Source organism: Dama dama, chromosome 30 (genome assembly GCF_033118175.1).
Source record: "Dama dama isolate Ldn47 chromosome 30, ASM3311817v1, whole genome shotgun sequence".
In the NCBI taxonomy this organism is placed as follows: domain Eukaryota; kingdom Metazoa; phylum Chordata; class Mammalia; order Artiodactyla; family Cervidae; genus Dama; species Dama dama.
The window spans coordinates 71922369-71943502 of NC_083710.1; the positions used below are offsets into that span (position 1 = coordinate 71922369).

Genomic DNA, 21134 nt, shown 5'->3' on the forward strand with positions numbered 1-21134 from the left:
AAATAGATGGGGAGACAGTGGAAACAGTGTCAGACTTTATTTTTTTGGGCTCCAAAATCACTGCAGATGGTGATTGCAGCCATGAAATTAAAAGATGCTTACTCCTTGGAATAAAAGTTATGACCAACCTAGATAGCATATTAAAAAGCAGAGACATTACTTTGTCAACAAAGGTCCGTCTGTTCAAGGCTATGGTTTTTCCAGTGGTCAAGTATGGATGTGAAAGTTGGACTGTGAAGAAAGCTGAGCCCCAAAAAGTTGATGGTTTTGAACTATGGTGTTGGAGAAGACTCTTGAGAGTCCCTTGGACTGCAAAGAGATCAAACCAGTCCATCCTAAAGGAGATCAGTCCTGGGTGTTCATTGGAAGAACTGATGCTGAAGCTGAAACTCCAATACTTTGGCCACCTCGTGCGAAGAGTTGACTCGTTGGAAAAGACCCTGATGCTGGGAGGCATTGGGGGCAGGAGGAGAAGGGGACGACAGAGGGTGAGATGGCTGGATGGCATCACTGACTCAATGGGCATGAGTTTGAGTAAACTCCAGGAGTTGGTGATGGACAGGGAGGCCTGGTGTGCTGCGAGACATGGGGTCGCAAAGAGTCGGACACTACTGAGTGACTGAACTGAACTGAACTAGTTTGTATTATTTATTTGGTGTTTAAACCATGGATCTTCAACTCCTGTGTTGTGTTTGTCTCATTATGTTTTCAAAATATGTGTTTTCAATTGGAAGCACCCCCATTCATGTTTTTACACACTGTACCTTTTACATTTGTAGGTGTATTCGCCAAGTCTTGCATGAGAAGATCACAATCTTAGTGACTCATCAGTGGCAGTACCTAAAAGATGCAAGTCAGATTCTGCTATTGGAAAAGGTAAGTAATTTCTAGAAGTCTGTGGAACTTGCTGACTCTCAGGTGTGTTGAAAGCCAGGCCTCCCAACAGGTCACTCTCCTTGGATTAATGGTAAGTGCCCTCTTTTCCCTCAGCTGTACACTCCCTTCTTCTCAGAGCTGGTGGTATTCTTACATTTGAGGATGAATCCAAAGGCCTGTAGAAATATCAATATTACACTCTAAGCCACATAAAGCCTAAAGTGTATAGAAGTGCAAGGCTACTGAATCATCACTGTTCTAGTGAAATTGTTAAGGATAATGATGCAATGTTATTTAGAACATTTTGTTTTCCTTTTCCAGGATTTAAGTCAAATTGTATTATTTGGAAATTAGAGATACTAAGACCTGTTTGTATCCACATGATTGTCATGCACAGTTTGCCTGAAGAGCATCTTCCATTAGTACAGGAAGCAAGGTTGGGTAGCCAAGCACCTGGGTCAGAGACGCCCACTCTGCTGGTGTCCCCAGTTGCTGGTCTCCCTGCCCAGGTCTCTATGTTCCCAATACATGTGGGAGCCTGTGCAGCAGGACAAGGCCCTGCCCACCCGGGGCTCCTGTTCTTATGGGGACAGATATGACAAAGAAGGTGACATCTTGGCTCCCTCCCTGAGGAGCTGGTGCCTCACGGGGTCTGAGCGACATGAAGGTGGGGACTGTGCTGTCACCTGGGAGAGGGAATCTGAGGCAGGGGGTCTTAAGGAAGGAGCTGACCTGGCAGGTTGGAGGAACAGCAGGAAGACCAGCATGTCTGAGGAGAGTGAGCGGGTGGACGTGGAGGGAGCTGGTCTCTGAGCAGTGGGCAGTGAGCCCAGAAATGGGATGGAAGCCTTGGATGGTCCAGAGTAGAGGAGGATGTGGTCTGATGTGGGATTTAAAAGATTCCTCTAACGGTCACTGGAGACGTGACAGGAGAAACAGTTAGAAGTCTTAGTAAAGCTGAGAAGACAGAAGTGTGGACTCAGGCTAGAGTATCAGTTTCTAGAGCTGCTATAACAAAGTACTGCAAACTGGGTGACTTAAAACAACAGGAATTTATTTTATTTTATTGAAATATAGTTGATTTACAATATTGTATTAATTTCTGCTATACAGTGAAGTGATTCAGTTATACATATACATATATCTATTTTAGAATATTCTTTTCCATTATGGTTTATTATAAGATACTGAATATAATTCTTTGTGTGCTACACAGTAGGACCTTGTTGTTTATCAATTCCATATATAATGCTTACATCTGCTAATGCAAAACCTCTCACTAGAAGTCTCCCCAGCTCCCTCCCTGTTGGGAACTACAGGTCTGTTCTCTATGTCCTTAAAACAACAGAAATTTATTGTCTCCCTGCTCTGGAGGCTACAAGTCCCCAGTCCAGGTGCTGGAAGGGTTATGCTCTCCCTGAAGGCTGCAGGGGAGAATCCATCCTTCCTGCCACTGGTGTGCACCTGCCTTCCTTGTGTTCCCTGGCTTCCAGCTCAGTATTGTGGTCTCTGCTTCTGATACCACGTGGCCATTATCCCTTGTTTGTCTGAGTCACTTCTGTTCTCATAAGGACATCAGTCATATTGGATTTAGGGTCACTCTGCTCCAATGTGGCCGCATCTTAGCTTGATAGCATCTGCAAAGACCCTGCTTCCAAATAAGGTCAGTTCACAAGTATCATGTTTAGGGCTTGAACACACCTTTTTAAGGGGCTAGCATTCAGTGCACAACACCACACATGATTGGGAGTGGGTTGGAGATTAGGGAGAATTTTTCAGACTTGGTAATTGCCTGATATTTTACCCCTTGGTTTGTCTGTGTCTGTGCCTCAGCATCTCTGTTGTTAACCCTTGTCTCTTTCAACAGACCCGTGGCCAAATCTCTCACTTATCAAATGAATTTCTGCTCTAAGAAAGATTATTAAAATACAACATCTCTACCTCTTGAAGCAATGCCATGTGTAGACTGCTCTCCACCCCTCCAGGAATGTGAAGCTCAGATTTCTTAAGCTTGAGACCAGTTACCTTCATGTGCAGAGCAGATGATGTGCTGTGCTTATTCACTCAGTCATGTCCAACTCTTTGTGACCCCAGACTCCTCTGTCCATGGGGATTCTCCAGGCAAGAATACTGGAATGGGTTGCCATTCCCTCCTCCAGGGGATCTTCCCATCCTAGGGATCGAACCCAGGTCTTTTGTATTGCAGGCAAATTCTTCACCATCTGTGCCACCAGAGAAGTCCAAGAATACCGGAGTGGGTAGCCCATCCCTTCTCCAGGGGGTACTCCCAACCCAGGGGTTGAACCAGGGTCTCCTGCATTGCAGGCAGATTCTTTACCTGCTGAGGTACCAGGGAAGCCCCCAGAGCAGGTGATACTAGTATGTAAAACCCTGCATTGGCAGTACTGAGTACAGAATAGTGAGAGGCACAATAACATATTTAGCCAGTCCCTAGATGTTTTGGGGCCCCCTTATTGCTTCTTTTGAGAATACATCCTCGATTTTAGAACAACAATTTGTCCACTAGAGAGCACCCCTGGATGAGTTGGGGTCCATCCTATTTGTTTGATCCCTCTCTCACATCAGAGGAGGGATGGCTGCCCCCTTGTCCCCTTGGAATTGTCAGGGCTTGGCTGCTAAGTAAAATTGCTGTCTTTGCACAACTAGTAATTTCCTTGTGCAGCTTACAGATGCTAAGTAGGAAGTAATAATTTCATTAAATAAGGTGTATGCATTTTGTCTCTCAAGTGGCACAAGACACAATATATCTAGAATAAAATTCTAATTCTTCAGTATCAGATGGTTCCCAAAGGTTTCATAGTGTTTCTTCCAGGGGACCACCTCAGGGGATAGGATGAGAGGGGTCAAAGGTAGGGCCCTAGGGCACTATCTTCTACTTGATCTGCCTTAACAAGAAGCCCTCTTTTGATTGGTTTTGCATCCTGAAATTTTGGCCTCATATTTTGTTTGCCACTGAGCAAATTAGCTGTGTCTTGTTTCATGGGGTTAGAAAATAGCGAAAGCATCTGCATATGAGCGTTCCAAAGAACAGCAAGGAGAGGTAAGAAAGCCTTCCTCAGTGATCAGTGCAAAGAAACAGAGGAAAATAATGGGGAAGACTAGGGATCTCTTCAAGAAAATTAGAGATACCAAGGGAACATTTCATGCAGAGATGGGCACAATACAAGACAGAAATGGTATGGACCTAACAGAAGCAGAAGATATTAAGAAGAGGTGGCAAGAGTACACAGAAGAACTGTAGAAAAATGATGTTAATAACTCAGATAACCACGATGGTATGATCACTCACCTAAAGCCAGACAGCGAGGAGTGTGAGGTCAAGTGGATCTTAGAAAGCCTCATGATGAACAAAGCTAGTGGCGGTGATGGAATTCCAGGTGAGCACTTTTAAATCCTAAAAGGTGGTGCTGTGAAAGTGCTGCACTCAATATACCAGCAAATTTGTAAAGCTCAGCAGTAGCCACAAGACTGGAAAGGGTCAGTTATCATTCCAATCCAAAGAAAGGCAATGCAAAGAATATTCAAACTACCACACAATTGTACTTATCTCACACTCTAGCAAACTAATGCTCAAAATTCTCTAAGCTAGGCTTCAACAGTACATGAACTGAGAATTTTCAGATGTTCATGCTGTGTTTAGAAAAGGCAGAAGAACCAGAGATCAAATTGCCAACATCCGTTGGATCATAGAAAAAGCAAGAGAGTTCCAGAAAAACATTTACTTCTGCTTTATTGACTATGCTAAAGCCTTTGTCTGTGTAGATCACAACAAACTGTGGAAAATTCTTCAGGAGGTGGAAATACCAGATCACCTGACCTGCCTCCTGAGAAATCTGTATGCAGATCAAGAAGAAACAGTTAGAACCAGACATGGAACAGCAGACTGGTTCCAAATGAGGAATGGAGTACGTCAAGACTTTATATTGTCACCTTATATATTTAACTTCTCTGCAGAGTACATCATGTGAAATACTAGGCTGGATGAAGCACAAGCTGGAATCAAGATTGCCAGCAGATTTATCAATAACTTCAGATATGCAGATAACACCACCCATATGGCAGAAAACAAAGAAGAATTAAAGAGTCAGTCTCTTGATGAAAGTGAAAGAGGAGAGTGAAAAAGCTGGCTTAAAACTCAACTTTCAAAAAATGAAGATCATGGCATCCAGTCCCATCACTTTATGGCAAATAGATGGGGAAACAAAGGAAACAGAGACAGACTTTATTTATTTATTTATTTGGCTCCAAAATCACTGCAGATGGTGATTGCAGCCATGAAATTAAAAGACTCTTGCTCTTTGGAAGAAAAGCTATGACCAACCTAGATAGCGTTTGAAAAAGCAGAGGCATTACTTTGCCAGCAAACGTTCATCTAGTCAAAGCTATGGTTTTTCTAGTAGTCATGTATGGTTGTGAGAGTTGGACTATAAAGAAAGCCGAGCGCCGAAGAATTGATGCTTTTGAACTGTGGTGTTAGAGAAGATTCTTGAGAGTCCCTTGAACTACAAGGAGATCCAACCAGTCAATCCTCAAGGAAATAAGTCCTCAATGTTCATTGGAAGGAATGATGCTGAAGCTGAAACTCTGATACTTCAGCCTCCTGATATGAAGAACTGACTCATTGGAAAGGCCCTGATTCTGATAAAGATTGAAAGTGGGAAGAGAAGGTGACGACAGAGGATGTGATGGTTGGATGGCATCACTGACTCAATGGACATGCGTTTGGGTAATCTCTGGGAGTTGGTGATGGACAGGGAGGCCTGGAGTGCTGCAGTCCATGGGGTTGCAGAGAGTCAGACACTACATGAGCGACTGAACTGAATTGAACTGGAGGGAGGGAAACTGAAGTAAAAAAATCATGTATTTTTAAAGAACTTGATTAGATTGGCAGTTTAAGCTTAAGCAGTTGCCTGATCTGAGGAGGCCTGGTTATCTGCTTGTGATTGGCTGTTTTTAAGTTTTCCTCTCAAATTTGAGCTCACTGATTCTGGGTTAGGTTTTGGTTTGCTGCCAAGGCTTTAGAACCACTCCAGTGTCATGGCCTTCTTGTTTAATGACTTGAATGGAAAGAATATTGAATTTGCAGTTGGGAACTTTCTAAGTTTGTCGGGAAGTTTTAAAGACAATGAAGACACACTAGTGGATTCTCTGTCCAGAGCTACTTCTTACAGGTGTTGTCCCAGCTGAACACATGCTACTGTGACAGTGACATGGTCAGCAGAGATTTGATGAGTGACTCTTACCTATGCAGATGTGCTTGTGCCCACCTCTGTGTCAGCCTTGTTTGTTTCTTGGAATATCTTCTCCAATGACTGTTCTTAAAAATTCTGTTTGTCACATGTAGTTTATCTGAATTGTCTTAAAAAACTCTACTGATACTTCCACTGACGTCTATAGTTTTTGCTTCTCTAAGTGCATCACAGAAAACTAGCCAATCTAATCAAACAGACCACAGTCTTGTCTAATTCAATGAAACTAAGCCATGCCATGTGGGGCCACCCAAGATGGATGGGTCACCGTGGAGAGGTCTGACAGAATGTGGTCCGCTGGATAAGGGACTGGCAAGCCACTTCAGTATTCTTGCATTGAGAACCCCATTAACAGTATGAAAAGGCAAAATGATAGGATACTGAAAGAGGAACTCCACAGGTCGGTAGGTGCCCAATATGCTACTGGAGATCAGTGGAGAAATAACTCCACAAAGAATGAAGGGATGGCACCAAAGCAAAAACAATACCCAGTTGCAGATGTGATTGGTGATAGAAGCAAGATCCGATGCTGTAAAGAGCAATATTGCATAGGAACCTGGAATGTTAGGTCCATGAATCAAGGAAAATTGGAAGTGGTCAAACAGGAGATGGCAAGAGTGAATGTCAACATTCTAGGAATCAGCGAACTAAAATGGACTGGATTGGGTGAATTTAACTCAGATGACCATTATATCTACTACTGTGGGCAGGAATCCCATAGAAGAAATGGAGTAGCCATCATGGTCAAAAAAAGAGTCTGAAATGCAGTACTTGGATGCAATCTCAAAAATGACAGAATGATCTCTGTTTGTTTCCAAGGCAAAACATTCAATATCATGGTAATCCAAGCCTATGCCCCAACCAGTAAGGCTGAAGAAGCTGAAGTGGAACGGTTCCATGAAGACCTACAAGACATTTTAGAACTAACACCCAAAAAAGATGTCCTTTTCATTATAGGGGACTGGAAAGCAAAAGTAGGAAGTCAAGAAACACCTGATGTAACAGGCAAATTTGGCCTTGGAGTACAGAATGAAGCAGGGCAAAGACTAATAGAGTTTTGCCAAGAGAACACACTGGTCATAGCAAACACCCTCTTCCAACAATGCAAGAGAAGACTCTACACATGGACATCACCAGATGGTCAACACCGAAATCAGATTGATTATATTCTTTGCAGCCAAAGATGGAGAAGCTCTATACAGTCAGCAAAAACAAGACCGGGAGCTGACTGTGGCTCAGATCATGAACTCCTTTTTGCCAAATGCAGACTTAAACTGAAGAAAATAGGGATAACCACTAGACCATTCAGGTATGACCTAAATCAAATCCCTTATGACTATACAGTGGAAGTGAGAAATAGATATAAGGGACTAGATCTGATAGACAGAGAGCCTGAAGAACTATGGATGAAGGTTCATGACATTGTATAGGGGACAGGGATCAAGACCATCCCCATGGAAAAGAAATGCAAAAAGGCAAAATGGTTGTCTTAGGAGGCCTTACAAATAGCTGTGAAATGAAGAGAAGCAAAAAGCAAAGGAGAAAGGAAAAGATATTCCCATTTGAATGCAGAGTTCCAAAGAATAGCCAGGAGAGATAAAAACCATTCCTCAGCAATCACTGCAAAGAAATAGAGGAAAACAACAGAATGGGAAAGACTAGAGATCTCTTCAAGAAAATTAGAGATACCAGGGGAACATTAAATGCAAAGATGGGCTCAATAAATGACAGAAGTGGTATGGACCTAACAGAAGCAGAGGATATTAAGAAGAGGTGGCAAGAATACCCAGAAGAACTGTACAAAAAAGATCTTCAAAACTCAGATAATCACAATATTGTGATCACTCACCTATAGCCAGACATCCTGGAATGTGAACTCAGATGGGCCTTAGAAAGCATCACTATGAACAAAGCTAGTGGAGGTGACGGAATTCCAGTTGAGCTATTTCAAATCCTGAAAGATGATGCTGTGAAAGTGCTGCACTCAATATGTCAGCAAATTTGGAAAACTCAGCAGTGGCCACAGGACTGGAAAAGGTCAGTTTTCATGCCAATCCCAAAGAAAGGCAATGCCAAAGAATGCTCAAACCACCACACAATTGCATTCATCTCACACACTAGTAAAGTAGTGCTCAAAATTCTCCAAGCCAGGCTTTAGCAATACATGAACCGTGAACTTCCAGATGTTCAAGCTGGTTTAGAAAAGACAGAGGAACCACAGATCAAATTGCCAACATCTGCTGGATCATCAAAAAAGCAAGAGAGTTCCAGAAAAACATCTATTTCTGCTTTATTGACTATGCCAAAGCCTTTGACTGTGTGGATACAACAAACTGTGGAAAATTCTGAAAGAGATGGGAATACTAGATCACCTGACCGCCTCTTGAGAAACCTATATGCAGGTCAGGAAGCAACAATTAGAACTGGACTTGGAACAACAGACTGCTCCAAATAGGAAAAGGAGTATGTCAAGGTTGTATATTGTCACCCTCCTTATTTAACTTTTATGCAGAGTACATCATGAGAAATGCTGGGCTGGAAGAAGCACAAGCTGGAATCAAGATTGCTGGGAGAAATGTCAATCATCTCAGATATGGAGATGACACCACCCTTATGGCAGAAAGTGAAGAGGAACTAAAAAGCCTCTTGAAGAAAGTGAAAGAGGAGAGTGGAAAAGTTGGTTTAAAGCTTAACATTCAGAAAACTAAGATCATGGCATCTGGTCCCATCACCTCGTGGGAAATAGATGGGGAGACAGTGGAAGTAGTGTTAGACTTTAATTTTTTGGGATCCAAAATCACTGTAGATGGTGATTGCAGCCATGCAATTAAAAGGCACTTACTCCTTGGAAGGAAAGCTGTGACCAACCTAGACAGCATATTAAAAAGCAGAGACTTTAGTTTGCTAACAAAACTTCTGTCTAGTTAAGGGTATGGTTTTTCCAGTGGTCATGTGTGAATGCAAGAGATGGACTGTGAGGAAAGTTCAGCGCTGAAAAATTGACGCTTTTGAACTGTGGTGTTGGAGAAGACTCTTGAGAGTCCCTTGGACTGCAAGGAGATCCAACCAGTCCATCCTGAAGGAGATCAGTCCTGGGTGTTCATTGGAAGAACCGATGCCAAAGCTGAAACTCCAATACTTTGGCCATGTCACTGGAAGAGTTGACTCATTGGAAAAGACCCTGATGCTGGAAGGGATTGGGGGCAGGAGGAGAAGGGGCCGACAGAGGATGAGATGGCTGGATGGCATCACTGACTCGATGGATAATGAGTTTAAGTAAACTCCAGGAGTTTGTGATAGACAGGGAGGCTTGGTGTGCTACAGTTCATGGGGTTGCAAAGAGTTGGACCCGACTGAGCGACTGAACTGAACTGAACTGAATTGCCCACAGTAGTTATCTCAACGACCTCCATTTTTAACACATGAGCACACATTTCTTTCATATCTGCTAGCACCTTACACAATATTCGGTTTGGCAGAGAACAGAAGGCTTGTACTGTGTCTAGCTGAACTAGATTTGTGAACCATAGTTCCAGACCTAAGAAATATTTTCTTATAAAAGTTATAGTTTAATAACAGTTAACTTTTCTTGATTACTATATAAATTAGATTAGTATTATCTAATGCAAGTGCATTCCTCTCAAGTTTAAAATTTTTATTTTAGGGTGAAATGGTGCAAAAAGGGACTTATGCTGAGTTACTGAAATCTGGGGTAGATTTTGCTTCCCTTTTAAAGAAGGAGAATGAGGAGGCTGAACCATCTCCAGTACCTGAATCTCCCACTATGAGAACTCAGACCTCCTCCGAGTCTTCACTTCAGTCTGAACAGTCTTCCACAGCCTTGTTGAAAGATGCAGCTACAGAAGATCAAGATGTGAGTTTCTCATTCTGCAACATCCTGGTCTGTCTGCTTTTGATGGCCGTTCAGTCTTCTCCTCTCATAACATCTTTGTATCAAAGTAAATAAGTTTCCAGGGCCTTAATCCATGGAATTGGTAGAATTAAATTGCTCTCTGATCAGGGTTCTCCTTTGGGTATAGGATGATGAATCTTATCAAGATCAGTAGTTGGTACACTGCTATGAATTCCTGGGTGTATGTTTATAATGGCTCCCAGCTTCCCTTTTACATCCAGAGGCATACTATGAAGACCCTCTTCTATCAAATCCTGCTGTGACCACATTAAATCAGCTATTTTTCCTACATATTGGAATGTTCTGGCACTGCAGATGACTGATTGTCATATTTTGCCTTGGTGTCATAAGGTTTGTGATAGACCAGAGATAACGTGTGTGAAGGACCTGACACACAGCAGACACTGATTAGTCCCTCACATTCCATACTCAGGAATCACCGAAATTCAGGAACCATATAGATTCAGATCATATTCTCTCCTCCGGATATCCAAACTCTCCTCACTCCAACTCATTGTGTGAACTCAGCTTACTGTATTTGACTAGTATTTTGAGGACCAGCTGTTTTATGTTTTCATCATTGAGTGACACAAATCATCTAGAGGGATACATTAACTACATATCATTTTGTGTGTTATTTTGGAACAAACTTCTGCATTAATATTTGAATTGGATATGTTTTGCATGTGCTGAAATTCATAATATCCTATTTTTATTATTTAGTCATATAATTTATTTTTTTAATTGGAGTATAACGGCTTTACAATGTTGTGTTGTTTTCTGCTGTGCAATGAACTGAATCCACTATATGTTTACATATATCCCCTCCTCTTGGACTCCCTTTCCCACCTACACCCCTGTCCCAAACATCTAGATCATCACAGAGCACTGCTACTTTAAGCAAAGCCATGCAACAATGAATAACCTTGTGCAAATGATATTTCCTTATTTCTAATAGATTACTAGAAGTAGTATGGCTGGGTCCAAGAGTAAATGCATATATTGTTTGGCTAGATATTTCCATACCCTCTCCATAAGAGATGGACCATATTGCACTCCTACCAGCATGTGAGGTGTGTCTGTTTTCACCACAGAACTGCAATTTAAGGCATTGTTGAACTCGTGTAGTTTTGTAGTTCATTATTTAAAATTTTGTCTTTCACTGCCATTTTTCCCTCCAAGACTGAGAATCTACAGGATACACTATCTGAGGAGAGACGTTTAGAAGGAAAAGTTGGTTTTAAGACCTACAAGAATTACTTCAGAGCTGGTGCTCACTGGTCTGTCATCATTTTCCTTATTCTAGTAAGCATAGCAGCTCAGGTAAGTAAGGAAACTTATTTTGGTGTGTGCCCTTAGCTTGATATTCACATACTATTTATACTGTATCTATTTATTTAATTATTATTATGCTTATAAAGAGATTTATTTTAAAAAGTTGGCTCATGAAGCTGTGAGATCTACCTGGGTGAATCTGAAAGCAGAAGAGCAGGCCTGCAGGCTGGAACTCAGGCAGGAGCTGCAGTCTTAAGGCAGAATTTCTTCCTCCTCCAGGAAGCTTCAGGTTGTGCTCTTATAGCCTTGACTGACTGGGTGGGGCCCACCACATTGTTGATGGTTATTTTTACTTAAGTTGACTAATTATAGACATGAACCACAATCCACAAAAAATACCTTCACATTAATATCTAGAGGAGTGTTTGACTAAATGACCAGAGACTGGAATGGCCAAGGTGACATAGAAAACTGACTATCACGGTACCTGTCAAGTGTCTTTCTTCAAAACCCCAAACATTTACACTATACTTTTTTTTCTTTTTTTGCATGTACTTGGATTTGCATTCAAATGTGCTATCTTTGGGTAGCAAAATAAGTGAGGCTTATGAGTGTTGTGTGTTTGTGACAGATTCTAGAAAAAAAAGAAAAAAGAATGCCTTTTAGAGACATTAAATTATAACATGCCCTCCCCTGACCTCTCGTCATCTGGGATGTGGGGCTTGGCACAGACATGAGTCGGAAGGACCGTCTCCCTGTTCTGGAGCCTTCCCATCCCCCATCCTGGTGAGCGGGTGTAGGGCTCAGTAATGTCAGTGTGTGAGTGACTGTGTTTCCTGCTTTAGGTCGCCTATATCCTGCAGGACTGGTGGATTTTAAACTGGTGAGTGATTCCTGCTCTGACCCAAAGTGCTGTAAAGTCTACACGAAGCCTCACTTTCCCACAGAGTCAGGGGGAGGGGTGGGGATTGTACAGCCTCCTCTTCTGACCCTCATGTAGTTTCCCTGAAGAAAAATCACAGTTCCTGCTGGACTGTGACTCTCCCATGGTCTCTCCCCATGTCTCACTCTCAGAAGCTTCCTCACAGACAGTTCTGACAACTGAAAGTCATGATTCAAATGGTATCTCTATAAGGTAGAGAGACATAGGGTTCTTAGAGCTAGGAATCATTTTCTAGCATTAAATTCATCTCCTAAATCAAGATTAATTTTTTTTTTCTGGTGTATATATATCTATATATTTATATTCTATCTATAGCGTAATATTTTTTTCTTCCCTATTCCATAGGGCAAATGAACAGGATACTCTGAATATCATGGCACTTGAAAAAGGAAATATAACAGAGAAGCTTGATCTGAACTGGTACTTAGGAATTTTTTCAGGTAAAGCCGAATCATCTGGTCTATTATACTAGAGTCTGAGGTGCTTACAAGGAGCCTGCATGAGCAACTAGGGCTTCTAGGAGAAATTCAGAAATACCTCAACAATTAAGAGTCTGAGTTGCATTTACTCTATGAATTAATTGGAATAATTATTTTAAAAATCTACTAGAAGAAGGTGAATGAAGACTCTTAATTTGCTGTGTACTGGATTTTGGAAGTTAAACTAGAACTGAACATTCAGAAAATCAGCCACTGGAAACATGTGCTACTGTCTATTCTAATGGGTTGCTTTATCTAAATCTTATTATATGGATGGACAAGGAGATTAGAAATGGATCCCCACCCTGTGGTTTGAATTTTTCCAGTTCTGTTTGAATAAACCCTGTCCTTTATTGAACTTAGATGAATTCCTCTGGTAGCAAGGGCCCCCAAGCAAAAGCACTATTTCCCTGCAGGTATGCAAACTCCCCTTTGCCACACTGCTCATCTCTTGGGCTTCACCAGTTACTTAAGAGAGAAGCTAAGTAGGGAGAAATCCAGTGTCTGGGAATTAATTAGGATTCCTTCTCTTTCTTACCTTGAGATTACAATGTTCTTGCACCTCCAATTGTGTGATTAATTTAACATCTGGCTTGCCAGACTAATATTAATTAACATGGCTCTGTTTTCACAAAAGTGCCTAGAATATGTGTAGCATTTCATACTTTCAAAAGGAAATCCTCATCTAAAATTTTAATATATTTTTAAAAAGTAAAAATAAAATTTTAAAATATTTGCACAAAAAACACACATACTAACTTTTTGCAAAGATAGAGTGAATTATATCTTTGTAAGAACCCACTCATTGAAATTTGTATTTCTTTTGTTGATCACTTGCTAAGAAACCTAAATCCGTTAGCTGTTTACCTTCTGAATTGGTGGACTGTGGGGGCTTAAAAGAAGAAGGAAAAGATTCTGTTGTATATTCATTTAGGATAGTGGGCTAAGACAAATGCCTGTTGATAGAATTCAGGAATTCGAACAGCTTCCAGAGTTGGAATAACAGTGATGTGAAAAGCTGAAGGAGAAAAAATACTTGATGGAATATTTATAACAGAAGTGATTTCCAGTTTCCTTAGTATCATGGGTTCAAGAGATGTTTGGAGGCTATTTTAATTTTTATATGCATAGTAAATACTCATTTGTGTCATTAATAAAAAAGTTAAATAATTATGTGCATTTATAAATGCTTTTTGATTCTATAAAACAGTGAGATTAGATGCTCTTTTAGGTTAATTATCTTGTGTTAAGATATAATTTGTATTTTCTTGCAATTCAAGTATTTAAGACATTTTCTACTTGTAACTTAGTATGGTATTTTCCTATATTTTAAAGCTACTGAATATTTTGTACAATGAAATGAAATAATTTCTCCTGTTTCCTGTTAATTCACATGCTGGTACCAAAACATACCACAATTTCACATTATGGAAAATTTTGTAAATAGTGAGATTTGAAATGTGGAGAATGATTAACTACATTTTATAATTAATTTTTCTTCTGAGTTTTTATTAGAACTTGCAAATTGAGTTTGGAAAGCCTAGAGTGAAATTGTAGTTTACACCTCATTTTTTCTTCACACATGGTTTCTGTTCAGTGAAAGGAAAATACTGATTTTCATATTCTTTTTAATAAATGTATCTTGTGAATGCATTAAACTCTTACAGAATCCATTCTATATATGTATCTAAACTTATTTATCTCACATTCTATATATAAAATTTATATGTAAATTCTTTTTATAGTGGAAAGTACATAATATCTTTATAAACTACCTGTTGTACTTCAGTATCATTGAAGAAAAGGCAGAGATTTTATGTTATGAGTGACATTTCTTTATTTCAGGTTTAACTGTAACTAGTCTCCTTTTTGGTGTCACAAGATCTATGTTGGCATTGTATATCCTTGTTAATTCTTCACAAACTTTGCACAACAAAATGCTGAAGTCCATTTTGAGAGCTCCGGTATTGTTCTTTGATAGAAATCCAGCAGGTAAGTCAGATGCCAAGTTTCTCAGTAAATATATCTTAATACATTTAGTGCTTTGCCATGTTCTGGTATTTGAAAATGGAAGAGATGCTTGGAAGAAATCACTGTGCATGTTGATTCATTTTCTACAAAAATCTTCAGTGATATTTTTCTCTTACTAGAGAAAATTTGAATATAGACCCATATAAGCTTTTCATTTATGTGTGTGGGGGAAGATAAATGAATGTTCACTAAGCAGAATGATTTAGGAATCCATTTGTTGTGTGGCTTATGAAATACCATATATTTGGTTTAAAAATATATTTATTTTAAATAGAGGATAATTAATTTACAATATTGTGGTGGTCTTGCCATACATCAACATGAATCAGCCACAGGTGCACAATTGTCCCTTTATCCTGAATCCCCTCCCACCTCCGTCTCCAACCCATCCCTCAGGATTGTCCCAGAGTACCGGCTTTGAGTGCCCTGCTTCATTCATTGAACTTGCACTGGTCATCTATTTTACATATGATAATATACATGTTTCAATTCTTTTTTTTTTTATTTTTTTTTATTTTTATTATTATTATATATATATATTTTTTCCAGTGGGTTTTGTCATACATTGATATGAATCAGCCATGGATTTACATGTATTCCCAATCCTGATCCCCCCTCCCACCTCCCTCTCCACCCGATTCCTCTGGGTCTTCCCAGTGCACCAGGCCGGAGCACTAGTCTCGTGCATCCCACCTGGGCTGGTGATCTGTTTCACCATAGATAGTATACATGCTGTTCTTTTGAAATATCCCACCCTCACATTCTCCCACAAAGTTCAAAAGTCTGTTCTGTATTTCTGTGTCTCTTTTTCTGTTCTGCGTATAGGGTTATCGTTATCACCTTTCTAAATTCCATATACATGTGTCAGTATGCTGTAATGTTCTTTATCTTTCTGGCTTACTTCACTCTGTATAATGGGCTCCAGCTTCATCCATCTCATTAGGACTGGTTCAAATGAATTCTTTTTCATGGCTGAGTAATATTCCATGGTGTATATGTACCACAGCTTCCTTATCCATTCATCTGCTACATGTTTCAATTCTATTTTCTCAGATCATCCCACCCTTGCCTTCTCCCACATAGTCCAAGAGCCTGTTCTTTACATCTGTTTTCTCTTTTGCTGCCTTGCATATAGGACTGTCATCACCATCTTTCTAAATTCCATATATATGTGTTAATATTCTGTATTGGTGTTTCTCTTTCTGACTTACTTCACTCTGTATAGTAGACTCCAGTTTCATCCACCTTATTTGAACTGACTAAAAAGCACTTTTTTTAGAGCTGAGTAATATTCCATTGTGTATATGTATCATAACTTCCTTTCCATTTGTCTGTTGATGAACATCTAGGTTGCTTTCATGTACTAGGTATTGTAAACAGTACTCTAAAGAACATTGGGGTGCATGTGTCTCTTTCAATTCTGGTTTCCTCAGTGTGTTTGCCCAGCAGTGGTATTGCTGGGTCATATGGCAATTCTATTTCCAGTTTTTTAAGGAATCTCCACACCATTCTCCGTAGTGGCTGTACTAGTTAGCATTCCTACCAACAATGTAAGAGGGAAACACCCTATATTTGATGTAAACATATTTAAATGTCCTTGACTAGTTGCTGAAACATGGACTCTTAAATAGCATTAAGTTAGGTTGTCCTATATGAAAAACCTTCTTACAAGTAATCTCCCCATAGGACACAGGCTGTATGTTTCTTTCTTTCATTGCCCTTTCATTCCTGGAATCACACAGCTCTGGCATGTTCTCCAACTATGAGGTTTTCCTAATAGGGTAATGACTTCCAATCACATATAAGAGGCTTTGTGTTACCTAACAGGTGAATCTTCAATAGTAAATTTCAAATATGAGTGTCCCTGGAGGTTTACCAGTGGTTGATGCCTCCACCTTGAGGCCTTTCACCTGTATTTGGAAGGTATCCTCCTGACTTGGGTTTCTATGAAGAGTTAGTTCATCAGTTAATTGGACATGCTCACTCTGTCCAGTTAATTACACTTGTGCTGAGGCCCATGGCAGCTTTGTTTTTGCAGGTGATGATTGACAGGACCTACTGAGGTAGGGAGATGGGCTGGAGGGAGGATGGAAATAGTATTGGACTGGCCATCAACTAGTCATGTGACCAAGCCCAAAGCAAGTGGATACTATTTGGGCAGTCAAATATCAAGGCATGATATTGTCATGATATAAGTATGGACTCTGGAGCCACCTTCCTAGGTTCAGTCCTGGTGCTAGTTCCTAATTGTGATAGCTGATTGTAGTTATGTTAATTCTTATGTGTTAGTTTCTCTGTGTCCTAGTTTTCTTACCTGTAAAATAGAGATGCTGTTCATATCTACCATATCACAAATCATATCACATACCATACCATGGAAATTAAACAGGTTAATACATTCAAAGGGCTTAGCACATGGTCAGTGCCTAATGAACCTTAGTGATGATGATGACATGGTGTCTGGGAACTTCGTCTTCTGTAAGATGGGAATAATGGCTGCCCTCCTTGTTTCATAAGACTTTTGTGAGAATTAAATAAGACTGTTTAGGGTAGTATCCTGTGCAGATTTATTCAGCACTTGTTTAGTTCAGGCACTGGATAAAACACAGGATAATAACCTGCAAAGGCCCACACAGATCTCGTCTTACTATGAAACTGTAGAGAGAAAGTGATTGGAGGAGTCTATGCTATTATGGCTGTGAAGTTATTCCACTTTGTCAGTTAATGCAAAAACTACAGTCATAAAGTTTGGAGCATTAAGTGGGACTGGATTTCTTTCATCACAGCTTCTGAGTGCTCATGACCTCAGTTAACCAGGCTCTTCATATTCAAGACCTGTAGGCTTCTCCACATGCTGATTCATTTATTTTTCAAGGATTTGGGACCAAGTTTAAATCTTTGAGGTTGCTCATCTTAAAGCAGCTGGAACACTCGTGTTTATCTTGCCTCCCTCTCCTTGTATCTCTCAGCAGAACTTCATTCCTTCAAGAAAATAGAAGCCCAAATAAGTACTGCAAAGACAAGTCTAGTTTGCCCAAAAGGTTTAGGGGCCAAAAATTATTTATTTGCTCTTTTGGAGATGGGTTAAGTTAAACTCCTTTTTATAGTTTATTTTCAAAGTAGAATTTGTAATAAATTATTTGTGGTGGACTTTCTTTCTTGTATGTGATGGCATGAAGAGCAAACCACATATAGTGGTTCTTTGGAAGTTGCAGTTCATAGATCCAGACTATTCAAGCTTCCAAGTTCTGTTGTCTGTCAATCAAGGAACTGAAACTGTTAAACAACTAATACATTTCCCTGGGGGTTATTTATGCTTTAAAGAAGTTATGTGGGTTAAATATTTGATATCTGATAGTAGCTTTACTTCACAAGCTTAGGCCTTTATGAAGTAAAGAGGAGGAATTCATCCATTTTAAAACATCAGTAGACATTTAAAAACTATTATTGGACAGAGAGTTGGGATGTAGGTGAAGATGCTGTGATGTCCCAGTTCTACTGAAACATAGCTTTGGAAGAGCTGTGCCAGTCACTTTTCTTCTCTTGGCCTCAGACTTTAACATGTAAGAAATGGGGGGCCTTTTCACTCTATTGGTCATCTACTAGTTGTTATTTGTGGACCCAAGCACTAGAGAAAAAGTCCCTGTCTTCAAGGTGTTTGAAAATGTAAATAATTGCAGGCAATGGATTGATTTTTTTTTTAATGTCATGTCAATATTCTATGATTCTGTATAGAAAAGATACAGATCCCAAATTTAATACAGCTGTAGATTGGAGATCTCAATTCACATGTACACACAACACAGACACTTATAAGCATAGCCCTGTGGTGTATTTCTTTTTCATAGTCAATTACATAAGTTGTTGCCCTTATTTTCAAAAAATTTCTAAAAACTGTTCTGTAACTTAAAGATGAAATATTTTCAAAATGAAATCACACCAGTGGAAATGTGAGAGGTATTTAGGAAATAAAACTGATTTTTTTAAAAAAAAACAATCATCTCTAAGCTTGCAGCAAACTCGGCTCAGTATCCAGACTCTTGATGATACTGAAATGCTTTCTTGAGCCACCAGGGACAGTCTGGGTGCCAAAGCTCATCTCAGAAAGTGTGTTAGGGAATGAAGAGGGAAGCCAGCACTTTCGTTGTTGCCCTTGGTAATCTCTACACACACTTCTCTCTGGGCCTTTTAGAAGCATGTTACAAATATTTTGCCAGTAGGCTGAACATAAACAATGATGTTTCCTTCATAAATAATGTTGTCATGAAACTAACTGTGATCTGTTGAATGTTTTTTTCATTCTTGGTAACCAGGATTAATTTTCAGAAATTTCTCCCTCAGGTGAAACTCTAATGTATAGGAAAAAAGATGACAAGCTTCCAAGTACACTTTGAGTGGAAATTTATTAAGAGGTTGAGCACAAAGCTATTATAAAATCAAGTTCTGTGTTCTGGAAGAATTTTCCTTTCCTTTCTTTTTTTGCAACTGCATTTTAATAGATTGTATCCCATGGGATTAGTTTTCATTCCAATCCCAAAGGAGGGCAATGCTAAAGAATGTTCAAACTATGGTAGTATTGCACTCATTTCATATGCTAGCTAGGATACGCTCAAATCCTTCGAGCTAGAACAACTGACCAAGAATTAATCTCCAAAATATACAAGCAGCTCATGTAACTCAATACCAAAAAAGCAAACAACCTAATCAAAAAGTGGGCTGAAAAAAAAAAAAAAAAAGTGGGCTGAAGACCTAAACAGACACTTCTCAAAAGAAGATACATAAGTGGCTAATAAAAACATGGAAAGATGCTCATCCTTGGTTATTGTTAGAGAAATGCGAATCAAAACCAAAATGAGGTGTCATCTCAAGTCGGTCAGAATGGCCATCATCCAAAAGTCCACAAACGATAAATGCTGGAGAGCGTGTGGAGAAAAGGGAACCCTGTTGCACTGTTGGTGCAAATGTAAACTGATACAGCCATTATGGAAGACAGTATTGTTGCTGCTGTTCAGTCACTCACTCGTGCCTGATTCTTTGTGACCCCATGGACCGCAGCACGCCAGGCTTCCTGTCCATCATCAACTCCCAGAGCTTACTCAAACACATGTTTATCGAGTTGGTGAAGCCATCCAACCATCTCATCCTCTGTTGTCTCCTTCTCCTCCTGCCTTCAATCTTTCCCAGCATCAAGGTCTTTTCCAACGAGTCAGTTCTTTGCATCAGGTGGCCAAAGTTTTGGAGTTTCAGCTTTAGCATCAGTTGTTCCAATGAATATTCAGGACTGATTTCCTTTAGGATTGACTGGTTTGATCTTCTTGTAGTCCAAGGGACTCTTGAGAGTCTTCTCCAACACCACAGTTGAAAAGCATCAATTCTTCAGTGCTCAGACTTCTTTATGCCCTCAACACTCACATCCATACATGACTACGGGGAAAACCATAGCTTTGACTAGGCAGATCTTTGTTGTCATAGTTATGTCTCTTCTTTTTAATACACTGTCTAGGTATGTCATAGCTTTTCTTCCAAGGACCAAGCGTCTTCTAATTTCATGGCTGCAGTCACTGTCCATGGTGATTTTGGAGCCCAAGAAAATAAAGAGTGTATTGTTTCCATTGTCTCCCATCTATTTGCTGTAAAGTGATAGGACCAGGTGCCATGATCTTTGTTTTTTGAATGTTGAGTTTTAAGCCTTGAGTTTAAGTGAAAAAGTTTTAATTTTTTTCACTCTCCTCTTTCACCTTTATCAAGAGGCTCTTTAGTTCCTTTTCATTTTCTGCCATAATGTTGGTGTTATCTACATATCTGAGGTTATTGATATTTCTCCCAGCAATTTGATTCCATCTTGTGCTTCATCTAGCCTGGCATTTCACATGATGTACTCTGAATATAGTTAAATAAGCAGGGTGATGATATAGTCTTGAGGCACTCCTTTTCCAATTTGGAACAAGTCCGTTGTTCTGTGTCAAGTTCTAACTGTTACTTCTTGACCTCCATACAGGTTTCTCAGGAGGCAGGTAAGGTGGTCTGGTATTCCCATCTCTTGAAGAATTTTCCACAGTTCGTTGTGATCCACACAGTCAAAGGCTTTGGCATAGTCAATGAAGCAGAAGTAGATGTTTTTCTGGAATTCTTTTGCTTTTTCTTTGATCCACTGGATGTTGGCCATTTGATCTCTGCTTCCTCTGCCTTTTCTAAATATAGCTTGTACATCTGAAAGTTCCTGGTTCATGTACTATTGAAGTGTAGCTTGAAGGATTTTGAGCATTACTTTGCTAGCATGTGAAATGAATGCAGTTGTGCAGTAACTTGAACATTCTTTAGCATTGCCCTTATTTGAGACTGGAATG

The 21134-nt window shown here is 39.8% G+C and overlaps 1 protein-coding gene across 1 annotated transcript in view; it reads left to right on the forward strand.

The window, feature by feature from the left end:
• LOC133049359 (ATP-binding cassette sub-family C member 4-like) overlaps positions 1–21134 on the forward strand; it is a 297052-nt gene that overhangs the window by 182111 nt on the left and 93807 nt on the right. Inside the window, exons 14-19 of the mRNA XM_061133336.1 lie at positions 780–876; positions 9811–10020; positions 11242–11382; positions 12180–12217; positions 12623–12717; positions 14602–14748. Coding sequence (XP_060989319.1) covers positions 780–876; positions 9811–10020; positions 11242–11382; positions 12180–12217; positions 12623–12717; positions 14602–14748 — 728 coding nt within the window. The remainder of the gene's footprint in view (positions 1–779; positions 877–9810; positions 10021–11241; positions 11383–12179; positions 12218–12622; positions 12718–14601; positions 14749–21134) is intronic.